The following is a 16,514-nucleotide window of genomic DNA, read 5'->3' on the forward strand; positions in this document are numbered from 1 at the left end:
ACACAATGCCCCATTTACTTTCTTTTTCAGTCTTTCCACCTTCAATACCCCCTGATCTTTAAGTTCGTCTTCCAGTTCCTCTTCAGGATGAATCATAAGATGAGGAGCATATATAATTCCTTTGGTATGATTGAAGGTATCATGTGGTTTACATTCGCTCTGAACTCCTCCCAGTAAACTCAGAGATTTCAATTTCTCACTTTCTTCTAATGATCTAGTCTCTACCAAAAGCTTATTTCTACCATGTGGCAATATCTTAGGTTCCCTCCCACAGCATTTTACAATATCCCTATGTACTTCAAAAATATTCATAACTTTATCCTCAAAGGTAATAGTTAGATATTTATCAAACTCATTAGGGACACATCCTCCAGATTCTTCTAAGGATTTTCTTCCCACAAAATTTCTTCTCCCTTGATGGGGAATATATGGTGCCAGTGTAACCACACTGGTTTGAAGAGTCCTTCCCATGTCTGGTTCCGTGCAGTGGTCATCAGGATTTTGGGGTTTTAAAGTCTTCATATAATGATAATTAGCAGATTCGTCTAGGTTTTCCCCATACCCACCATGGAGCCACATTTAGAGGATGCAATTCCCTTACTGGGGCACCCTAGGGGTACAACCTAGATATACACCCCACATTCAGTACCTTGAGGGTCGTCAGTCCATCGAGATCAGACCCAGCACCAAATGCAGGGTTTGACATAAAAGTTTCCCCTCGCTCGACCACGTTGGGTACTCCAGTTCTACGGGTGGAGAGGCATGCCGTCCCACTCCACCCTCCCTCAACTCCAAAGAACAGTAAGAGCGTGTCCAAATTCATGCTAAGGTCATCAACAAAATCCATCCGGACAGAGGAAGGAGAGAAATAATGAAAATAGGAGGACGTGATACAGAGTACCAGGATTAGTCAGGATGCTCTGAATTGACCTTAATGGCATGACAGTACCTACCGGGATGAATAAATCACCCCACCACCATCGCTCAATTCTTCATTGCACCACGCAAGCCCCCCCACTACAGCAAAGTTCCTGGTCACAAGGGGGGGAAGGGAAGGGAACTTCAGAGGTAGAGGGGGCATCCAAGGGAGCCCATGGCGAAGGAAACAAGTCCAAACTCCCAGGAGGAGGAAGGGAAGATTTCATTCTTGGCCCAGAATTGGCCTGAAATAAACAATCCTCAGGATTCAAAGGTGAACCTACCTTACCTGGACTACCTACGGGATCTGAAGGAAACCGCCCTTGGAACCATACCTTACCTAAATGATCCCCAACTTCAGCTGTCTGTATCGATCCTACTTCTGATATCTCACTCAGACTTACATTTTCAGGGGAATAGGGGAATTCTGCTGCAGACACTGCCTGCTCCGTGCCAGGGGGGACGGTAGTTCCTACCCATTCAGTTTTTGGAACGCCATGACCCCCAGCACCCATCAGGGCTGGTTATGGAACAGGCAGGGGAGCTGGAAAAGAATGATTAGTAGTTTGTTCCCTATTACTAGCCTGCATCTTTCAACTTAGATACTAAGTTAGTTAATAACCCAGACATACTCGATGTCAGTCTGTCTTCTAGCTTCTTAAAAAGAACCAACTCTAAGTCACTAGACACATCTTCTACCTTGGGTTTTATCCTTGAAGCCAAATTAGCCTTACTCTTTGAAGCAAGAGCTTTCCGACGTTTGATATAGGCCTGCATCTGATTCATAGACCAGTCCCTACATTCATCACATCTACGACCCAGATTACATTGGATCTTCCTACAAGCAATACATAGAGGCCAGTCATATTTGAGAGTACTCATCCTCCGTTTGCAGGTGGTACAGGGGCGATGAATTGCTGCATCTTCACTGGGAAGGTCCGAAGTCCTCTTTGCCAGAGGGGAATCCTTTGCAGTCGAGTCCACTTCGGTCCAAGTCATAATCTTCAATATCGGAAAGCAGAGAAAAATCCAAGGTAATTCCAAATTGAGCAGGTGTCAACAAAAGCTTTATCCAAGGAAGCTGTGGGGGTCGGGCTATGACCAAAAGGTTCGCCGCTGCAAGACACGTCTTAGCAGTCGGGCGAACAAAAAGTGATTACTGTAAGTAGTCACTGTTGGCCGGTTGCTGGCGGCAGCGCTGCCAACCGTGGACAGGTGACTCGGTAACAATGTTTACCTGCAGCGTTGGTAATTTTGTGGGGAATTGTTCAGGCTGGTCAGGTGACCAGGGCTAATTCAGGTGTTCAGGTGGTGCATTGCAATATGATGTTTTTGTTGCTGCTGCCAGTCAAAGACAAACTGTGTGAACAAATGAAATGTATTTTAACCAGTGAATGCAAATAGCAGCACAGAAAAGTGGTTAGAAGAACTGAAACTTTCAAGACACACCTAATGGAGACCAGGTGAACTAGACAGTTATCCTAGTCAGCAAAGCAATCTTCTTTATTTTGAATGCCAACCACACCAAGTGTAAAAAGAGATGGTTGTCTATCTTTAACAGTAAGTAAAATTCATCCTAATGAAAAAGCTATCCACATACAGGAATAGAGAAATGTGTCAATAATACTCTTAAGTTAGTATTTTCTGACAATAAAAACTTACATGATGCCTACACATCAAAAAGAAGATGTCACCAACCTAATAGGAAACCATGTCCATATTGCCACTCCATGGCTTAATAATACACAAACAATTACCTACTCACTAGCAAACAAAAATGCATATAGCACTCTATATAAAATCACTATGAAGAGTATGATCAAGAACTTAATGAAAAAGAAGATAAAGCCTATGATACGAACCACACAATCATTGAACAAATACAAGTCAATGAAACGAAGGTTATGCAATATAAATATAGGTCAATCAAAATCCAAATGGTTTTGAGTTAGGACCTACCAGATTTGCAGCCCATGCCCATGACCAAATGAACAAGGCTATAGCTCTTTTTTTTCCTTGGAAGAATAATTGTTTATAGGAAGATTTGGACACAGAAAATGGCTACAAATTAAGGATTTATTATTATAAACAATGTAATGACTTTTACAAACCTTTAGAATTTTCTTAATAGCCTCATTTTCAGCTTTAAGATTTTTCAGGGCTGTGTGCAAGACATCAAGGGCAGGTATTTTGTTTGTCTGGATGCGGAGATGTATTTTCTTATCCATTGGATGGGGAACAGTATAGCCACAATAAGATACATCTGGGCTGAAATAAATATATATAGTTACTCTCATGGTAAAATATCTGTAATTTTTCCTAACATTTAATTTACTATGTATTCATACTAACTTAAAATCAATATCTTATATGAGCTGATAATTTCAGAAGTACAAGGGTCAATCAACAAACAACTTTATGGGAATTCTGGAATTCTGGACAAACTAAAGAAGGGATGGTACCAAGCACATGTTCACACTGAATATCCTATTCCCAAGATGATGTTCAACAAGATTGCAACTCCAGGGACAAGCTTTGGAAAATGACAAATAATGAGATTAACTAGAATATTAAAAACGGAATTAGGTCTTGTAGTGAGCCAAGTCCATGGTAACAGGCTGGATATGACTGCTAAAATGTGCTTGAATGGTCCAAATTGTTGTATTTCATTGTTTACTGGTCAATTTAGCTTTATTATAAAATTTACTGTGGTGTTTTTGTAGGGCTTGGAACAAATTAGACAATTTACATGTAAAACGTAGTTCTGGATACGAAAAAATCAGATTACGAAGGCCGCTTCGGAACGGATTAACTTCATAACCTGAGGCACTACTGCACTGGCTTCACCAAGAAAGGTGTCCATGAACACAATTTCTTTTTGGCTTCATGAGACAATCAAGCGAGTGTACTCTGACGGGGTAGACGGGGGTACATTCCGAATAAGGTTTCATGAGGTTACAGGCACTGGTCTGTTCTTCGCATTCTGGAAGAACCTGTCGGTTCTACAGGTATTAAGGGGGCCGGCCGGAACCCCTATATATGGTGGTATAGGCCAAAAAATGCAAAGTCATGAAAAAATTCATGGAGCTTCATATGGCAATTGAGAATATGTATACAAAATATTTCGTCAAAATTCCTCTTACTTTCGTAGTTACAGGGTAATTAGTGAACGTAACTCAATAAGCCTAAAACATTGATCTGTACAAGAAAATGCAATATTTCTTCTATTACCGTAAATTTTGATAATTATTGTCAAAGAAATTGGGAGAAATGGCATCTGTAGACATTCCCCGAGTCGAGAAGGGAAACTTCACTTCAGTCAACTACCAAGTCCAACCATCAGTGCGAGCACAAACTTCAAGTAGTCTACACATTCGATTTCAACTGACATTCGCTTGCTTTTACATATGTTTATGTATGTTTCGGCAGGAATTTCATCATGCCAATGAGGAAAAGACAAGGAAAACATCTCGCTAACATACAGACGAAGAAAAATCGCTCAAGTATTATTACAGAATATCATAATATACACGTAGTTAGTGAAGAGAGAGGGGAGGGTTGCGTAGTAAGGGTTGCGTAGTAATGACCCCATCTTGCCTGACAACACACGTCACACTGTGCCCAAGGCTACGATCTTTGAGCAAAGAGATCTTCATTTATGATAAATAACAAAGTTTTGGTTTTTTAATACCCAAAATGGAATATGAAATTCATAATAATCATGATTTATTAAATTGTCTTTGTAAAAAGAGAGTACACCTTCGAGTTTCACCTCTGACATTCTCTTGCATTTACTTTTGTTTATCTTTGTTTCGGCAAGAATTTCATCATGCCAAAGAGGAAAATACAAGGAAAACATCTCACTAACATACAGAAGAAGAAAATTCGCTGTAATAAGCCGAGTTAGTGAAGGGGAGAGAGAGAGTTGCATAAGAAGGAGTGCCCCATCTTGCCTCAAGCAGTGCCCCAGGCTACGATATATGAGCAAAGGGATCATCATTTATGATTATGATAAATAAAATAGTTTTGGTTTATTAATACACAAAAAAGAAATATACATTCATAACAATCATTATTTATTAACATTGTCTTTATAGAAATACGAAGGAAAACTTTGAACGCCCGTATCTCAAAACTATACTTATTGACCTTCAAAATCTATCTTCTCACTTAGTTTTAAAGCTATAACAATGATATTGTTATGATACAATAAAGTTTCATACATACTTACCTGGCAGATATATACGATTAATGGCCCACCCAGCCTCCCCGCAGGAGACAGGTGGAAGAGAGAAAATATGATAGAAAACGGGAATGGTTCCTAATCCTGCCACCCAGGGCAGGACGGTAGATCACCTGACCTACCTGCAGCGTGTGCCGCGAAATTTGAATTTCTGTCGGGGACAACGGAGTCTTAGCTATGTATATATCTGCCAGGTAAGTATGTATGAAACTTTATTGTATCATAACAATATCATTTTCATACAATCCACTTACCTGTCAGATATATACATAGCTGATTGACACCCTTTGGTGGAGGGTAAGAGACAGCTAACATGGAATAGACAGGTAAACAACATATGTTGTAGGTATAAATAAACCTTGGTTCCTGTCTGATAGGTGGTAGACTTCATATGGCTGTTGCCAAGGAGTCTGCATCACCTCAAGAAACTTTAGCGAGATATGTGATCTGTGGCCAAGAGTTCTTGTGGGTCTGCCGATGGGGTCTTATCCACTTACTCGGCAGAGCCTAAAAGGTACTTGTCAATGGGTGCTAATCCACTTATATGACAATACGCCTATGCCTATTGGCATAACTAAGGAGAGCAACACCAATCCCGATCACCTGATCCTAACACGAGGGTTCGCGCTCAAATTGAAAAGAGTTATTCCCACACTCCTTTCAAAAACCCCAATAATTTCACTAAGTTAAATAACTTTAACTCAAAGTTAAGGATCAGTGTCGGCTCTTATCCCAGTAACGTATCCGCAGAAACGTATAAACCAAAAGAGAAGGATCTCTCGTAGGTTAACTTGACATCCTTTGTGTAATGAGAAGTCAACACAGAGTTGCCTCTACCGTACAACACAGCTAATATGTCTTATATGACATATTGTTATGTAAAGAACAAGAATTTGCAAAAGCGCGCACTTCCTGCGCTTTTAATTCTCAGCTGTTTGAAGGAATCAAGTCACTATGAAGTGCTTAGGAGATCTCCATGTTTCAAAGAACACCAGGGCTTTCTTGAAATGGATCTCTCCCGTCTGAAGCCTGAAGCCTGGCAGGAACCTCACGCCTGGCTGGTGCTTCGCTCTTGGTTGGAGCCTAGCGCTTGTCTGGTACCTCTCGCTTGACTGGCGCCTCTCCGCTGGTTGACGCCTCGCACCTTAGCTGGAGATTCGCACCTGTCTGGCGCCTCGCGCCTGGCTGACGCCTTGCGTCTGGCTGGCGCCTCGCGCCTCGCTGGCACCTCGCGCCTGGCTTGAGCTTCGCACCTAGCTGGCGCCTCACGCCTGGTTGGCTCCTCGCGCTTGGCTGGCGCCTCGCGCCTGGCTGGTGCCTTGCACCTGTTGGCGTTTCGAGTTTGCCTGATGTCTGGCTGACTCCTCGCTCCTGGTTCCAGGTTGGCTCTTTTTTAGCATCTGGAGCCTGGCTGGATCCCTCCCACTTGCTTGAGCTAGCTTGGTAGAGTCTCGAGGTTGCCTGGCGATGTACACATCGGACATTCTTATCTGTCCGATTTGTTCGCCTCTAGCGCATATGCGCCAGGTTGGAGGCCCGCTCTGTCTCTTCATCAGACAATGACATTACGGCACTTGGCATCTGGCTTGCGTTACATTGTCTGAAAGTCCTGAAGAATCACAATGGTTCATCAGGACAGGAGAAGAACGGAAGAAATTCTTCCACTCTGAGCTTTAGGCCTCTCAGGCAATGGGAGGTGATTGTATCCAGCTACATCTAGTAGACGATAGGAATCTAACAGTGCGAGAGATAAGAGTCTTTATCCGATGAGGATCCTTCGTGATTATTTCTTTTGCTAACGAGATCTCTTCTGAAATGATGATGAGGTTTCTCGTTGCCGAATCTTCCCTATCCTTGCTCTAAGGAAGGAAAGGAGCCTGGAAGCCGAAGGTAACTCCGAGCTGAAATTGGGAGGACCCCTGATTTCTAGCTCTAATGTATCTCTCTCAATGTCTTCTGGGATCTATTTCGAGTCCTCCTCGTATTCAAAAGACTCTGTAGGAAAAATGTTTTAACCATTTCTTCTTTTGTAGAAGAAAACATAAGTATCCTGTCTGGACAACGAAACTTCTCTCCGAAATCGTTGAGTCAGGAATAGAGGGTTAAATTTATTTTAACAAAGATTCTGATAAAAAAATCGTTGCCAAGTCTCCACTGAATAAGATGCGAGATTCCAATGCTCAAAAACTTCAATATTTTCTTGGCAGTTTAGGGCCAAGAGAAAACCAAGAATTCTCTCCTAAAATTTTCCAAGAAATTTTTATGAGGAGCAATTCCATCTTGTCAGAACACGGAATCAGAGGCCCAAAATAGGATCCCATTCTAAGTATAAGATCTCCTACCTTTATCGTATAGAGGTATTGTATAAGATCCCGAAGTTCTTAATTTTCTGCTATCTCTAATACTCTTTGTCGAGACAGAGTATATCATTTACTGTATTCATTGAAAGCAGAAAATACAAAGGTGATACTTCCCCCTGAAAGGGAAGAAAACCACTATGTGGTTCACAGAGGTATCGGAAGAGGACAGTTTCCCCCTTCCATTTAGCACGATCTTCAGCCACTCTATGTTTGAAGGAATTATCAAGCTTCTCTTGAAAATCCTTTCATTCATGTTTACTTCTGGTCAGTCTGCACGCAGACAGACTCAGATTGGATAGGTTTTTCAGGTCCATTATTTATAATAGATTCCGATAAAATCTCTAATCTCTTAGAAAAACCCTTCCGACCCATGCTGAGAGAATAACGTGGCCTCTGTGAATCCAACCTCTCTATGGCCAAAATGAGGCATTCATCTTCTTCCTTTGACGCCCATTTATCTTAATATCTGTTAAGAATATATATAACTAGGGGAAAAAAGACTAAAGTTTTATTCCCCATTAACAGTAAAGATGGCGTATTGTTACCTTTTGTTCGAGAATAAGGCAGCAGTTTGTAGGAAGAAAGTCCTTATTACACCTCGCAAAGAGATCTATAAAGAAGGTTCTCTCAGACTTCACAACTCTTCCAATAAATGTTATACTGATGTTTAACAGTTATCGTTGATCGAGAAGGTTGTCTCGGAAGTGCAAACTGATACCACGAACCTCTTGATATCGTTTCGTTCCGTGTTCTTGTTCTCAATAGCCTCTATTTATAAACGGGAACAGTGGAGTAAAAAGAGAAATTCTCGATGTTCTTAGAGATAAGATAGAGACTGATGGACTTATAGATTAATAATTTGCTAAATCGAGAAAAGATCCTGTTAGGTGAACCTTACGCTTCTGGCGCTTCTGGCTTGCGCCGGGATGGAGCTATCAAAACGTATTATAGTCCATCCAGGGACATCCTTCTGACACGAAAAGGATGTTTCCCATCGAACTCATCCATCTTCTCCTGAGCAAAAATCGATTCTAAAAAGATTATGCTGTCTTCATGCGTTTCTAAAAAGCATGAGATAATTATCTCATATCGTGCTCTGCCGTATAAGAATCCTTTATAAAGCTGCACATTTCAGGTAAACATCATTAATCTAGGAAACCTATGTAAGGATGTTAAGAAACTGTAGTCTACTTCGGTGTGTGCATATGACTTGACCATACCGTAGTCTAAAGGATGATTTTCTTTTACATTCTTTCTTTCCTCCGAGGCCGAGGGAGAATGGAAAAATTTCTATCTTTGTAATACAATTTAGTGTTAGACGAAGGAGATCCCAACAAGAAGCAAGGATCGAAGAGAATCATTCCAGTTTCCTATTACATGGACATAAAGCTGTAATGAAACGGGTTGCTAAGGTCTTGTAATCTGAAAGACCTGCACCCTCCTTGACTTCCTAGTCTATTATGTCTTCCATCTCTTGTTCCAAATGTTGGTAGAAGAGAGGGAGTCACCTAAGGAGAGAGCCTCTCTTCACAAAGAGAGGGACTATTTCTCCGAAACAAACCCTCATGACAGAGATGAAGTCGCTTAGGCGAACATTAATTCCCTGTCATGAGAAGATTGTTCTAGTTAGAAAACTTCCCACAGTCACAGTCCCTCCTGACATGGGCTACGGTCGCCTGTGCGACATCTTGTGTCCCTGTCAGGAAAACCAACTGAACTTGTGACAAATCTCAAAATAGGAGAGTCTTTGTGAAATCTATCTCCAAACACAAAGAAGCTTGAGATCCTGGCGCCTGGCTGACGCTTGGTTGGAGCCTTGGCTCCTCGCATCTGGAAGACGCCTTGCGCCTGTATGACGCCTCTCGTCCGCCAAGCGTCCTGGCTGACGCTTCGCGCTTGGCTGACTGCTCACATCTGGAAGACGCCTCACGCCTGGAAGACGTCTCGCACTCAACTGGCGTCCTGGCTGGCGCCTAGTGCTTCGATGACGCTTCACGTCCGGAATAAGTCCTGGCTAGAGTCTCGCGTCAGGCTGATTCCACGCCTTTGTATGACGCCTCGCGCCTAGAAGACGCCTCACGTTTAGCTGGCGTCTTCTGTGCGACATCTTGTCTGGCATATGCCTCTCTCGCTCTCGAACTAGACTGAAAATCTTCCTCTACTTGTTTTAGAAGATGAAGCTTCATGTCTGAAAGACGCCTCATTTTTGGCAGGAGAGAGAGGACGAGACTTCTTGATCGGAAGAGAAACGTCCTTCTTACGAGGAGGATGTCTAGCCATAACTCCTACCAAGGAGGCTAGCTTCTCTTGAACAGCCAGTAGGATACTCTTAGAAGCTTCTCCCGCGCCCCTCTTCAATGGGAGGGGAGGGAGAACCTCGTAGGAGTATGATCCGTACGTCCATATAGGGGGACGTCGACACAACTTCACCTTCTTGATCGAGCGAGGGAGCTTCATCAGTTAAGCGCTCTGGCTCGAGTTCAAAGAAGGTTCTTCCAAAGCCTTTTCAGGGGCTTGGAAAGATCCGAGTCTTTCCACCCTCATATAAGTGAAGGAGAAGCAGAAGAAGAGAAACACTCTCGCAGGACGCTTTTTCTGAAGCGGTCCTGAGCAGTCTGTTGTGAGAAAGATAATATCTTGCATCTTCAAGAAAATTCTTCGTATATGAAACTTCTTTCTCCTTATCCACCAAGACTCTTGATAGGTGCCTCGTCCGAGTTCTCAGAGACTTCTAGCGGACGGGATTCCAGAAGGAAGAGGTCCTCTTTCCGAGAAGGACCCTCCTTAGTACTCCAACCAACAAAGATATCTGCTGTAGTAACTTTCCCAGGATCTTCGCAGCTACTTCTACTTCTCCGTATCCGATCTAAAGGGGAGGATATACTTCCGTAATACATTCCGGGATATAATCCAGTTACTTAGAGATTTCTAAGAACTTTAGAAGGTCTCGAAAATTCGTCAGAACTTCCCCCTTTCTGATGAGGAATCGGATAACGAAATCACTATTATAGGATACCTTTCCAGCGGTTATCCTTGGCAGTCTGGGACGCTACTACAGATCCTGCCGAGGGGACGCCCGACCGGAGGTGATTCTCTGAAACCTCCTTACGGCTTTCGACATTCCTTCACCTCTGGTTTGTGAGCTTGGAAGAGGTCCTAGCCTGAGAGCGAGACAGAGCCGATCGGGCGCACCCTCATTATTATAGGACGCCTTTCCAATGGCGAACTTGGCAGTCTGGGACGTGCTACAGAACCTGCCGAGGGGACGCCTGACCGGTGGGGATTCTCTATAACCTCCGTAAGGCTTTCGACTTTCCTTCTCCTCTGGGCATGGGAGCTTGGAAGAGGTCTAGGCCTGGGAGCGAGACAGAGCCGATCAGACGCACCCTCCACTGCAAAGGGGAACACTAAAATCACTTCTTACCTTTCAATAGCTCGTATTTTGAGCTACATTCCTTTGTCTTCAAATTGCAATATGAATTTGAAGATTCTGTGAAGTAAGAAGGAGATGAGGATACAACACTACTAGTATTGTTAATGCTCTAACTGCTCGTTAGTACGAGAGCTATAAAAACTTCTAAAGGAAGCGAACTAATTCTATTTATTCTGACTTCCTCAAGAAGGAAGTTGGCTTAAACTTCCTCAATCAATTTTAACATTTACTACACGTTATTAATGAATAAATATTAAAATTTTCCTTTTGCAAACTATGTGAGTGTCTACCGAAAAGTTCGGTAGTTACACGTAAACAATTCTTCGAAATTTTCGAAGCCAAAGTTATTAAAACAAATTAATATGCGTATGCCGAACCAAAGACCCAGTACTTCCCTGCAAAAGATAGCCCAGAAGATCAATGGCGATGAAATCCAAAAATCAAGTCAGGAGGAACTGCAAACGTTGTTTACATTCCAAGCGACAGAGAAAATATGATAGAAAACGGGAATGGTTCCTAATCCTGCCACCCAGGGCAGGACGGTAGATCACCTGACCTACCTGCAGCATGTGCCGCGAAATTTGAATTTCTGTCGGGGACGACGGAGTCTTAGCTATGTATATATCTGACAGGTAAGTGGATTGTATGAAATTGGAATTTGGTATATAACTCAGAAAGACATTATAGAACAATCAAATAGAGCCCTTTTTTCCAATTTTTGTTTCGTTTTTTTTTTTTGTTTTTTTTTTTTTTATAAATTTTTTTCTCCTGATTTATAGGGTTTATTTTTTTTACCATATTGGAAAAATTCATATCTAGCAAAAAAATTACTTTTAGAAAAAAAACTCCTCATTCGATTGGAGGTCTACATCAGGTCTATATATGGTAGTAATCCCAGGTCTTAATAGTATTAAATATCAAGGGAAGAGATAGAATTTGAAAAATGGTTATTTTCAGGATAAATCGCCCTGGGGTCACAAAACCGAAGGTCAGAGGCGAAAATCAAATGCGGTTTGGAGATGTCCCAAGTCACCTTATTATGTGGTATGAATATCAAAGTCCTGTCCTTAAAAAATGGCATTAGCCAGCCAGCCCCCTTAAGGACAGGAGTGTGGTCCCAACAAACCACATTCATGTCCTTCTACCTTCGGGGTGTTGCCCACAGGTCCTTGGACATGTTTTCCTTGGGGCCTGTGGTGGCTGCTCCAGAAGTTGTGTAGCTCACCCTGCTCCCCTAGAGAGACTGGTAGCATCTTGCCTAAGGTGTATGGTAAGTGAGAGAGAGAGAATGTGCGAGTACAGGCAGTCCCCCGGTTAATGACAGGGGTCCCGTTCTTGGGCGTGCCCTGATAATTGAAAATTGCTAACCAGAAATCTGCAGTAGCGATTCTTTTGTGTTTTGGTCATAATAGCCCTGCCCACTATCAGGGGAGAGAGGAACAACTTGGCATAGAACTGACAATTTATTTATGCCCTATATACTTGCAAGGGGAGGTAGGTGGGCCTCTGATCATTAATTACTAGGTAAGTATATATAAAATGTTAGTTTATTATAAAAAATCTTATTTTTGTATATGCAACTTACCCAGTAATTAAATAGCTGATTCTCACACTGTCAAGAGGTGGGATGCAAGGACATATGTATTCCCCCAAAATATTAGGCAATGTAATAACTTGGAGTATAGAAAATTTGCCAGCACTGGTAAAAATGCTTGTTTGTTTCTTACCTGTAAGAGAGCTGCTACAGGAAGTTACCACCTCTTATTGGCACTCGCCTTACTTTGTAGAGGCATGGCAGTATAGCCAAGGGTCACCTACTACGAGAGTGGGAGCTTGAAGTGAAGGAGTATGTACTCTGAATGCTACTAAAGCATGTTTTGCCCCTGCCTAGGGTGCAGGACATTCACAAAAAAGGGATTTTGACAAAGGAAAAATCTATTTCTGGGCAGTGGCCTGTGTTGCCCAGTGAAATGGTTCCTTTAGCACTCATTTCTAAGTATAAATACTATTGCTAAATATACCAGAGAAAAAAGCTATATGGTAATGCCAGAATATTCTGGCTCGCTCACCTTTATTTAAGGTGTCGGTATGGTATCTGGGGCGAGTGTGACCACTACCAGAGGTCCCCTGCCATTTAGTCTCTTCCTTTCTCAATATCCCTCGTCTACAGAGGAGCCGTTCTAGGCCTCCGCTACCCACTACTGCTACGGCCAGATTAGGGTGTGGAAATTAGAGGGTGGGTTTTACTGGGCGACACAGGTCACTGCCCAGAAATAGATTTTTCCTTTGTCAAAATCCCTTTTCTGGGCCTACCCTGTGTCGCTCCGTGAAATAGTAACAGAGAATTGGCCCCACCAGCTTGGAAAGTAAGTGTAGATAAATTACTGTAAGGAAATTGAAACTTGTATAATTAAGGGATTTTGACGTAAGGAAAAATCTATTTCTGGGCGATTGGCTCGTGTCGCAGCGAAATATCCTTTAATCTATTATTTCTAAGGTAAATGTACTAAACACATACCAGAGAATAAATAAATAAAGAAAAAGGTCAGTTCTAACTCCGACGTCGCTCACCCTCCAAGAGGGTGTCGGTATGAACACTATGGCGAGTGAGACCACTACCACGAGCCAAATGCCAATAGAATTCTCCCACTACAAAATCCCCCCAAGAGGAGAAGCCGACCCACAGAGTGGGCAGCAAGTACTACTACTACTCCATCCCATGCTGCCGACTGCTCCTCTGGTGGCCATCCTGAAGTTAGCAGACAATCTTGGGCGATGGGATGGGTAGGGCGGGATTTCGCTGGCGACACGAGCCAATCGCCCAGAAAATAGATTTTTCCTTACGTCAAAATCCCTTTTCTGGGCTCAGCTCGTGTCGCTGCGCGTAATCGTACCAGAGAAATAGCACAAGATTTGTAAACAAAATCAACAAAATAACAGTAGGTCTCAAATAAAAGATAAAATATAAGTAAAAGAATATAATTGCTAATAAGGATACATATACACAGTGATACAAAATAGAAATATTGCTTAAATTACACTTAATTCTAATAATATTCTTAACTTAAGGTAATTTACATATATACGAGGTAATATGGCATATATGTACAAAAATGGTATCTGTGTAAAGCTATGTATCAAAATTCCAGAGCAATTAACATAATAAGTTGAACAAAACAAACTCAACAAAAATAATATATAAAGGAATGTATATGACTTAATATACAAAACCCGTAACCGTTACAAATAAGATGTATCCCCTAGCATAAAAAATAAGGGGATGACAATCCATGAGATCAATATCCATAATCATTGCGAGTGTCCCTAGCAAAAAAATAAGGGACACCCACCACATCACCATAAAAGCAGCTAAGACACAAGGTGACCGTAAATGAACAAGGCAGGAATAGACGAACTGTTGGGTGAGGCAGGTAGAAAGGAGGACTGGATCTTCTACTAAAGATTAGTTAGAGTCAGGGGAAACTATGTTACCCGCTGCTACTGCTGAAAATTTCAGAGCTTCCAAGGACTTAAGTAATGACGTTTGAACACTGTCGGCGATTTCCATCCAGTATACTTTGTCAACTCATCGAAGTTTCATATGTTGAAAATAGTTAATTGAGGTGGCTACTGCCCTGACATCATGTTGGGCTTTTGGAAAGAGTCAGGATTGGCTTGTTTAATGAAGTACAGGATTTGTTGCCTGATGCCTTTAATAGATAAAGTGCCACCTTTTTCTCTCTTAAAGAGAGGACCCGAGGAGGATGAGGAGGTCCTGGACAGAAAGGGCTCGTAAGGCTGAAACTGGGCAAAGAGATACATCTTGTGGAAGGGGTAGTACCTTCCATGGTTCCCACCTCATCAAAGGATCTTCATTTTTAGCTATAAAGCTACGTTCCGGAGAAAGTAGCACTTCCCCTGTGGGAAGGAACTGAATATGATCCGGATCTCTGGATAAAGCCGACAATTCTGAAATTCTAGCTCCTGAGGCTAAGCTTAATAAAAATAGGGTTTTTCTTAAGAGCATTATAAACGAGCATGTGTCATTATCGGTTTCTGAAGCCAACTTTAGAACATCGTTTAAGAACCATGATACTGACGTAGGCCTTACAGAAGGTCTAAGTCTAGCACATGCCTTGGGAATAGACGAGAAGTAGGAATCCGTCAAGTCTATGTTGAACCCAAATTGAAAAATCTTTTTCAAGGCTGACTTGTTTGTCGTAATCGTGCTAGCTGCTAAGCCTTTTTCAAATAAGGATCTGAAAAAGGATATAGCTGAATTGATTGTCATGATTCTAATATCTGATTCTCTCAGGAAGGTTGCTAACTTTTTGACAGCAGCATCATACTGTCTCAAAGTTGAATCTCTTTTATCGGATTCCAAGAAGAGAATATTCTGAGGGTCAATATTCGCATCCCTTTTTGCTGCAAACTTCATGAAATCCATAAAGTTAGGGTTTTGAGAATCCCTGAGGAAGCGAACACAGTCTTCGTTTGTACTGACTGGGAGAGCCTGGGATTGGGATCCGAAGAGGGTGAAGACCCAGTTCCAGAATTAGAGGGTACCAATTGCTCTTCGGCCAGTCTGGGGCTACTAGAGCCACTTGACCCTTGAATGTCCTGAGTTTGTTTAACACTTTCATGAGAAGATTCACTGGAGGAAAGACATAAATCTTCTCCCAGTTGTTCCAGTCTAGAGCCAGGGCGTCCGTGGCATAGGCCAGAGGGTCCAGGTTGGGGGGGGCCACATAAACACGGGAGTTTGTGGTTCGCTTGAGATGCGAATAGATCCACCTGAAGACCTGGAACTCTCTGAAGGATCCATTGGAACGAACTGTTGTCCAGTGACCATTCCGACTCTAGAGGTACTGATCGGGATAGAGCATCTGCTATGACGTTTCTCACTCCAGCTATATGAGTGGAGGAGAGATGCCAACTGAACTTGTCCGCCAGGGAGAAGATGGCTACCATGACATGATTTAGATGACGTGACTTGGAGCCTCCTCTGTTTATACAATGTACTACCACTGCGCTGTCCAGGACTAGCTTTATGTGGGAGTACTTTGACGGACGTAACCTTTTTAGAGTCAAGAACACTGCCATTGCTTCCAGTACGTTTATATGGAACTGACGGAACTGAGGTGACCACGTTCCTTGAACCTTCTTGAACTGGGAATATCCTCCCCAACCGCTTAAAGACGCGTCTGTGTGGATAGTGATCCCTGGTGGAGGAAACTGAAGGGGCACTGACACCGACAAGTTCTTGACTTCCGCCCACGGCCGGAGCCGATTCTTTAGAATCAGAGGGACTGAGGATAATTTGTCTCTGGACCTGACATTCGCTCGTGAACGCCAGATTCTGGTTAGGTCTTTCAGTTTGGCTTTCATTAGGATGTTCGTCACTGATGCAAACTGGAGTGAACCCAGGATCCTTTCCTGAGTTCTTCTTGACGCCAGTTTGTGACTTAGAAATTGCTTGACTGACTTCGCTATTTCCTTCCTCTTGGTTGATGGAATCGACAGAGTATGGGAGGATAGATTCCATTGAATGCCCAGCCAC

The 16,514-nt window shown here is 42.5% G+C and overlaps 1 protein-coding gene across 1 annotated transcript in view; it reads right to left on the reverse strand.

The window, feature by feature from the left end:
- Window positions 1–2,900: 2,900 nt before the first annotated feature.
- Window positions 2,901–16,514, reverse strand: part of LOC135222062 (DNA-directed RNA polymerases I and III subunit RPAC2-like) — a 129,697-nt gene continuing 116,083 nt past the window's right edge. Inside the window, exon 3 of the mRNA XM_064260211.1 lies at window positions 2,901–3,186. Coding sequence (XP_064116281.1) covers window positions 2,916–3,186 — 271 coding nt within the window. The 3' untranslated portion in view covers window positions 2,901–2,915. The remainder of the gene's footprint in view (window positions 3,187–16,514) is intronic.

The sequence above is a fragment of the Macrobrachium nipponense genome, chromosome 3 (assembly GCF_015104395.2).
Source record: "Macrobrachium nipponense isolate FS-2020 chromosome 3, ASM1510439v2, whole genome shotgun sequence".
Taxonomy (NCBI): domain Eukaryota; kingdom Metazoa; phylum Arthropoda; class Malacostraca; order Decapoda; family Palaemonidae; genus Macrobrachium; species Macrobrachium nipponense.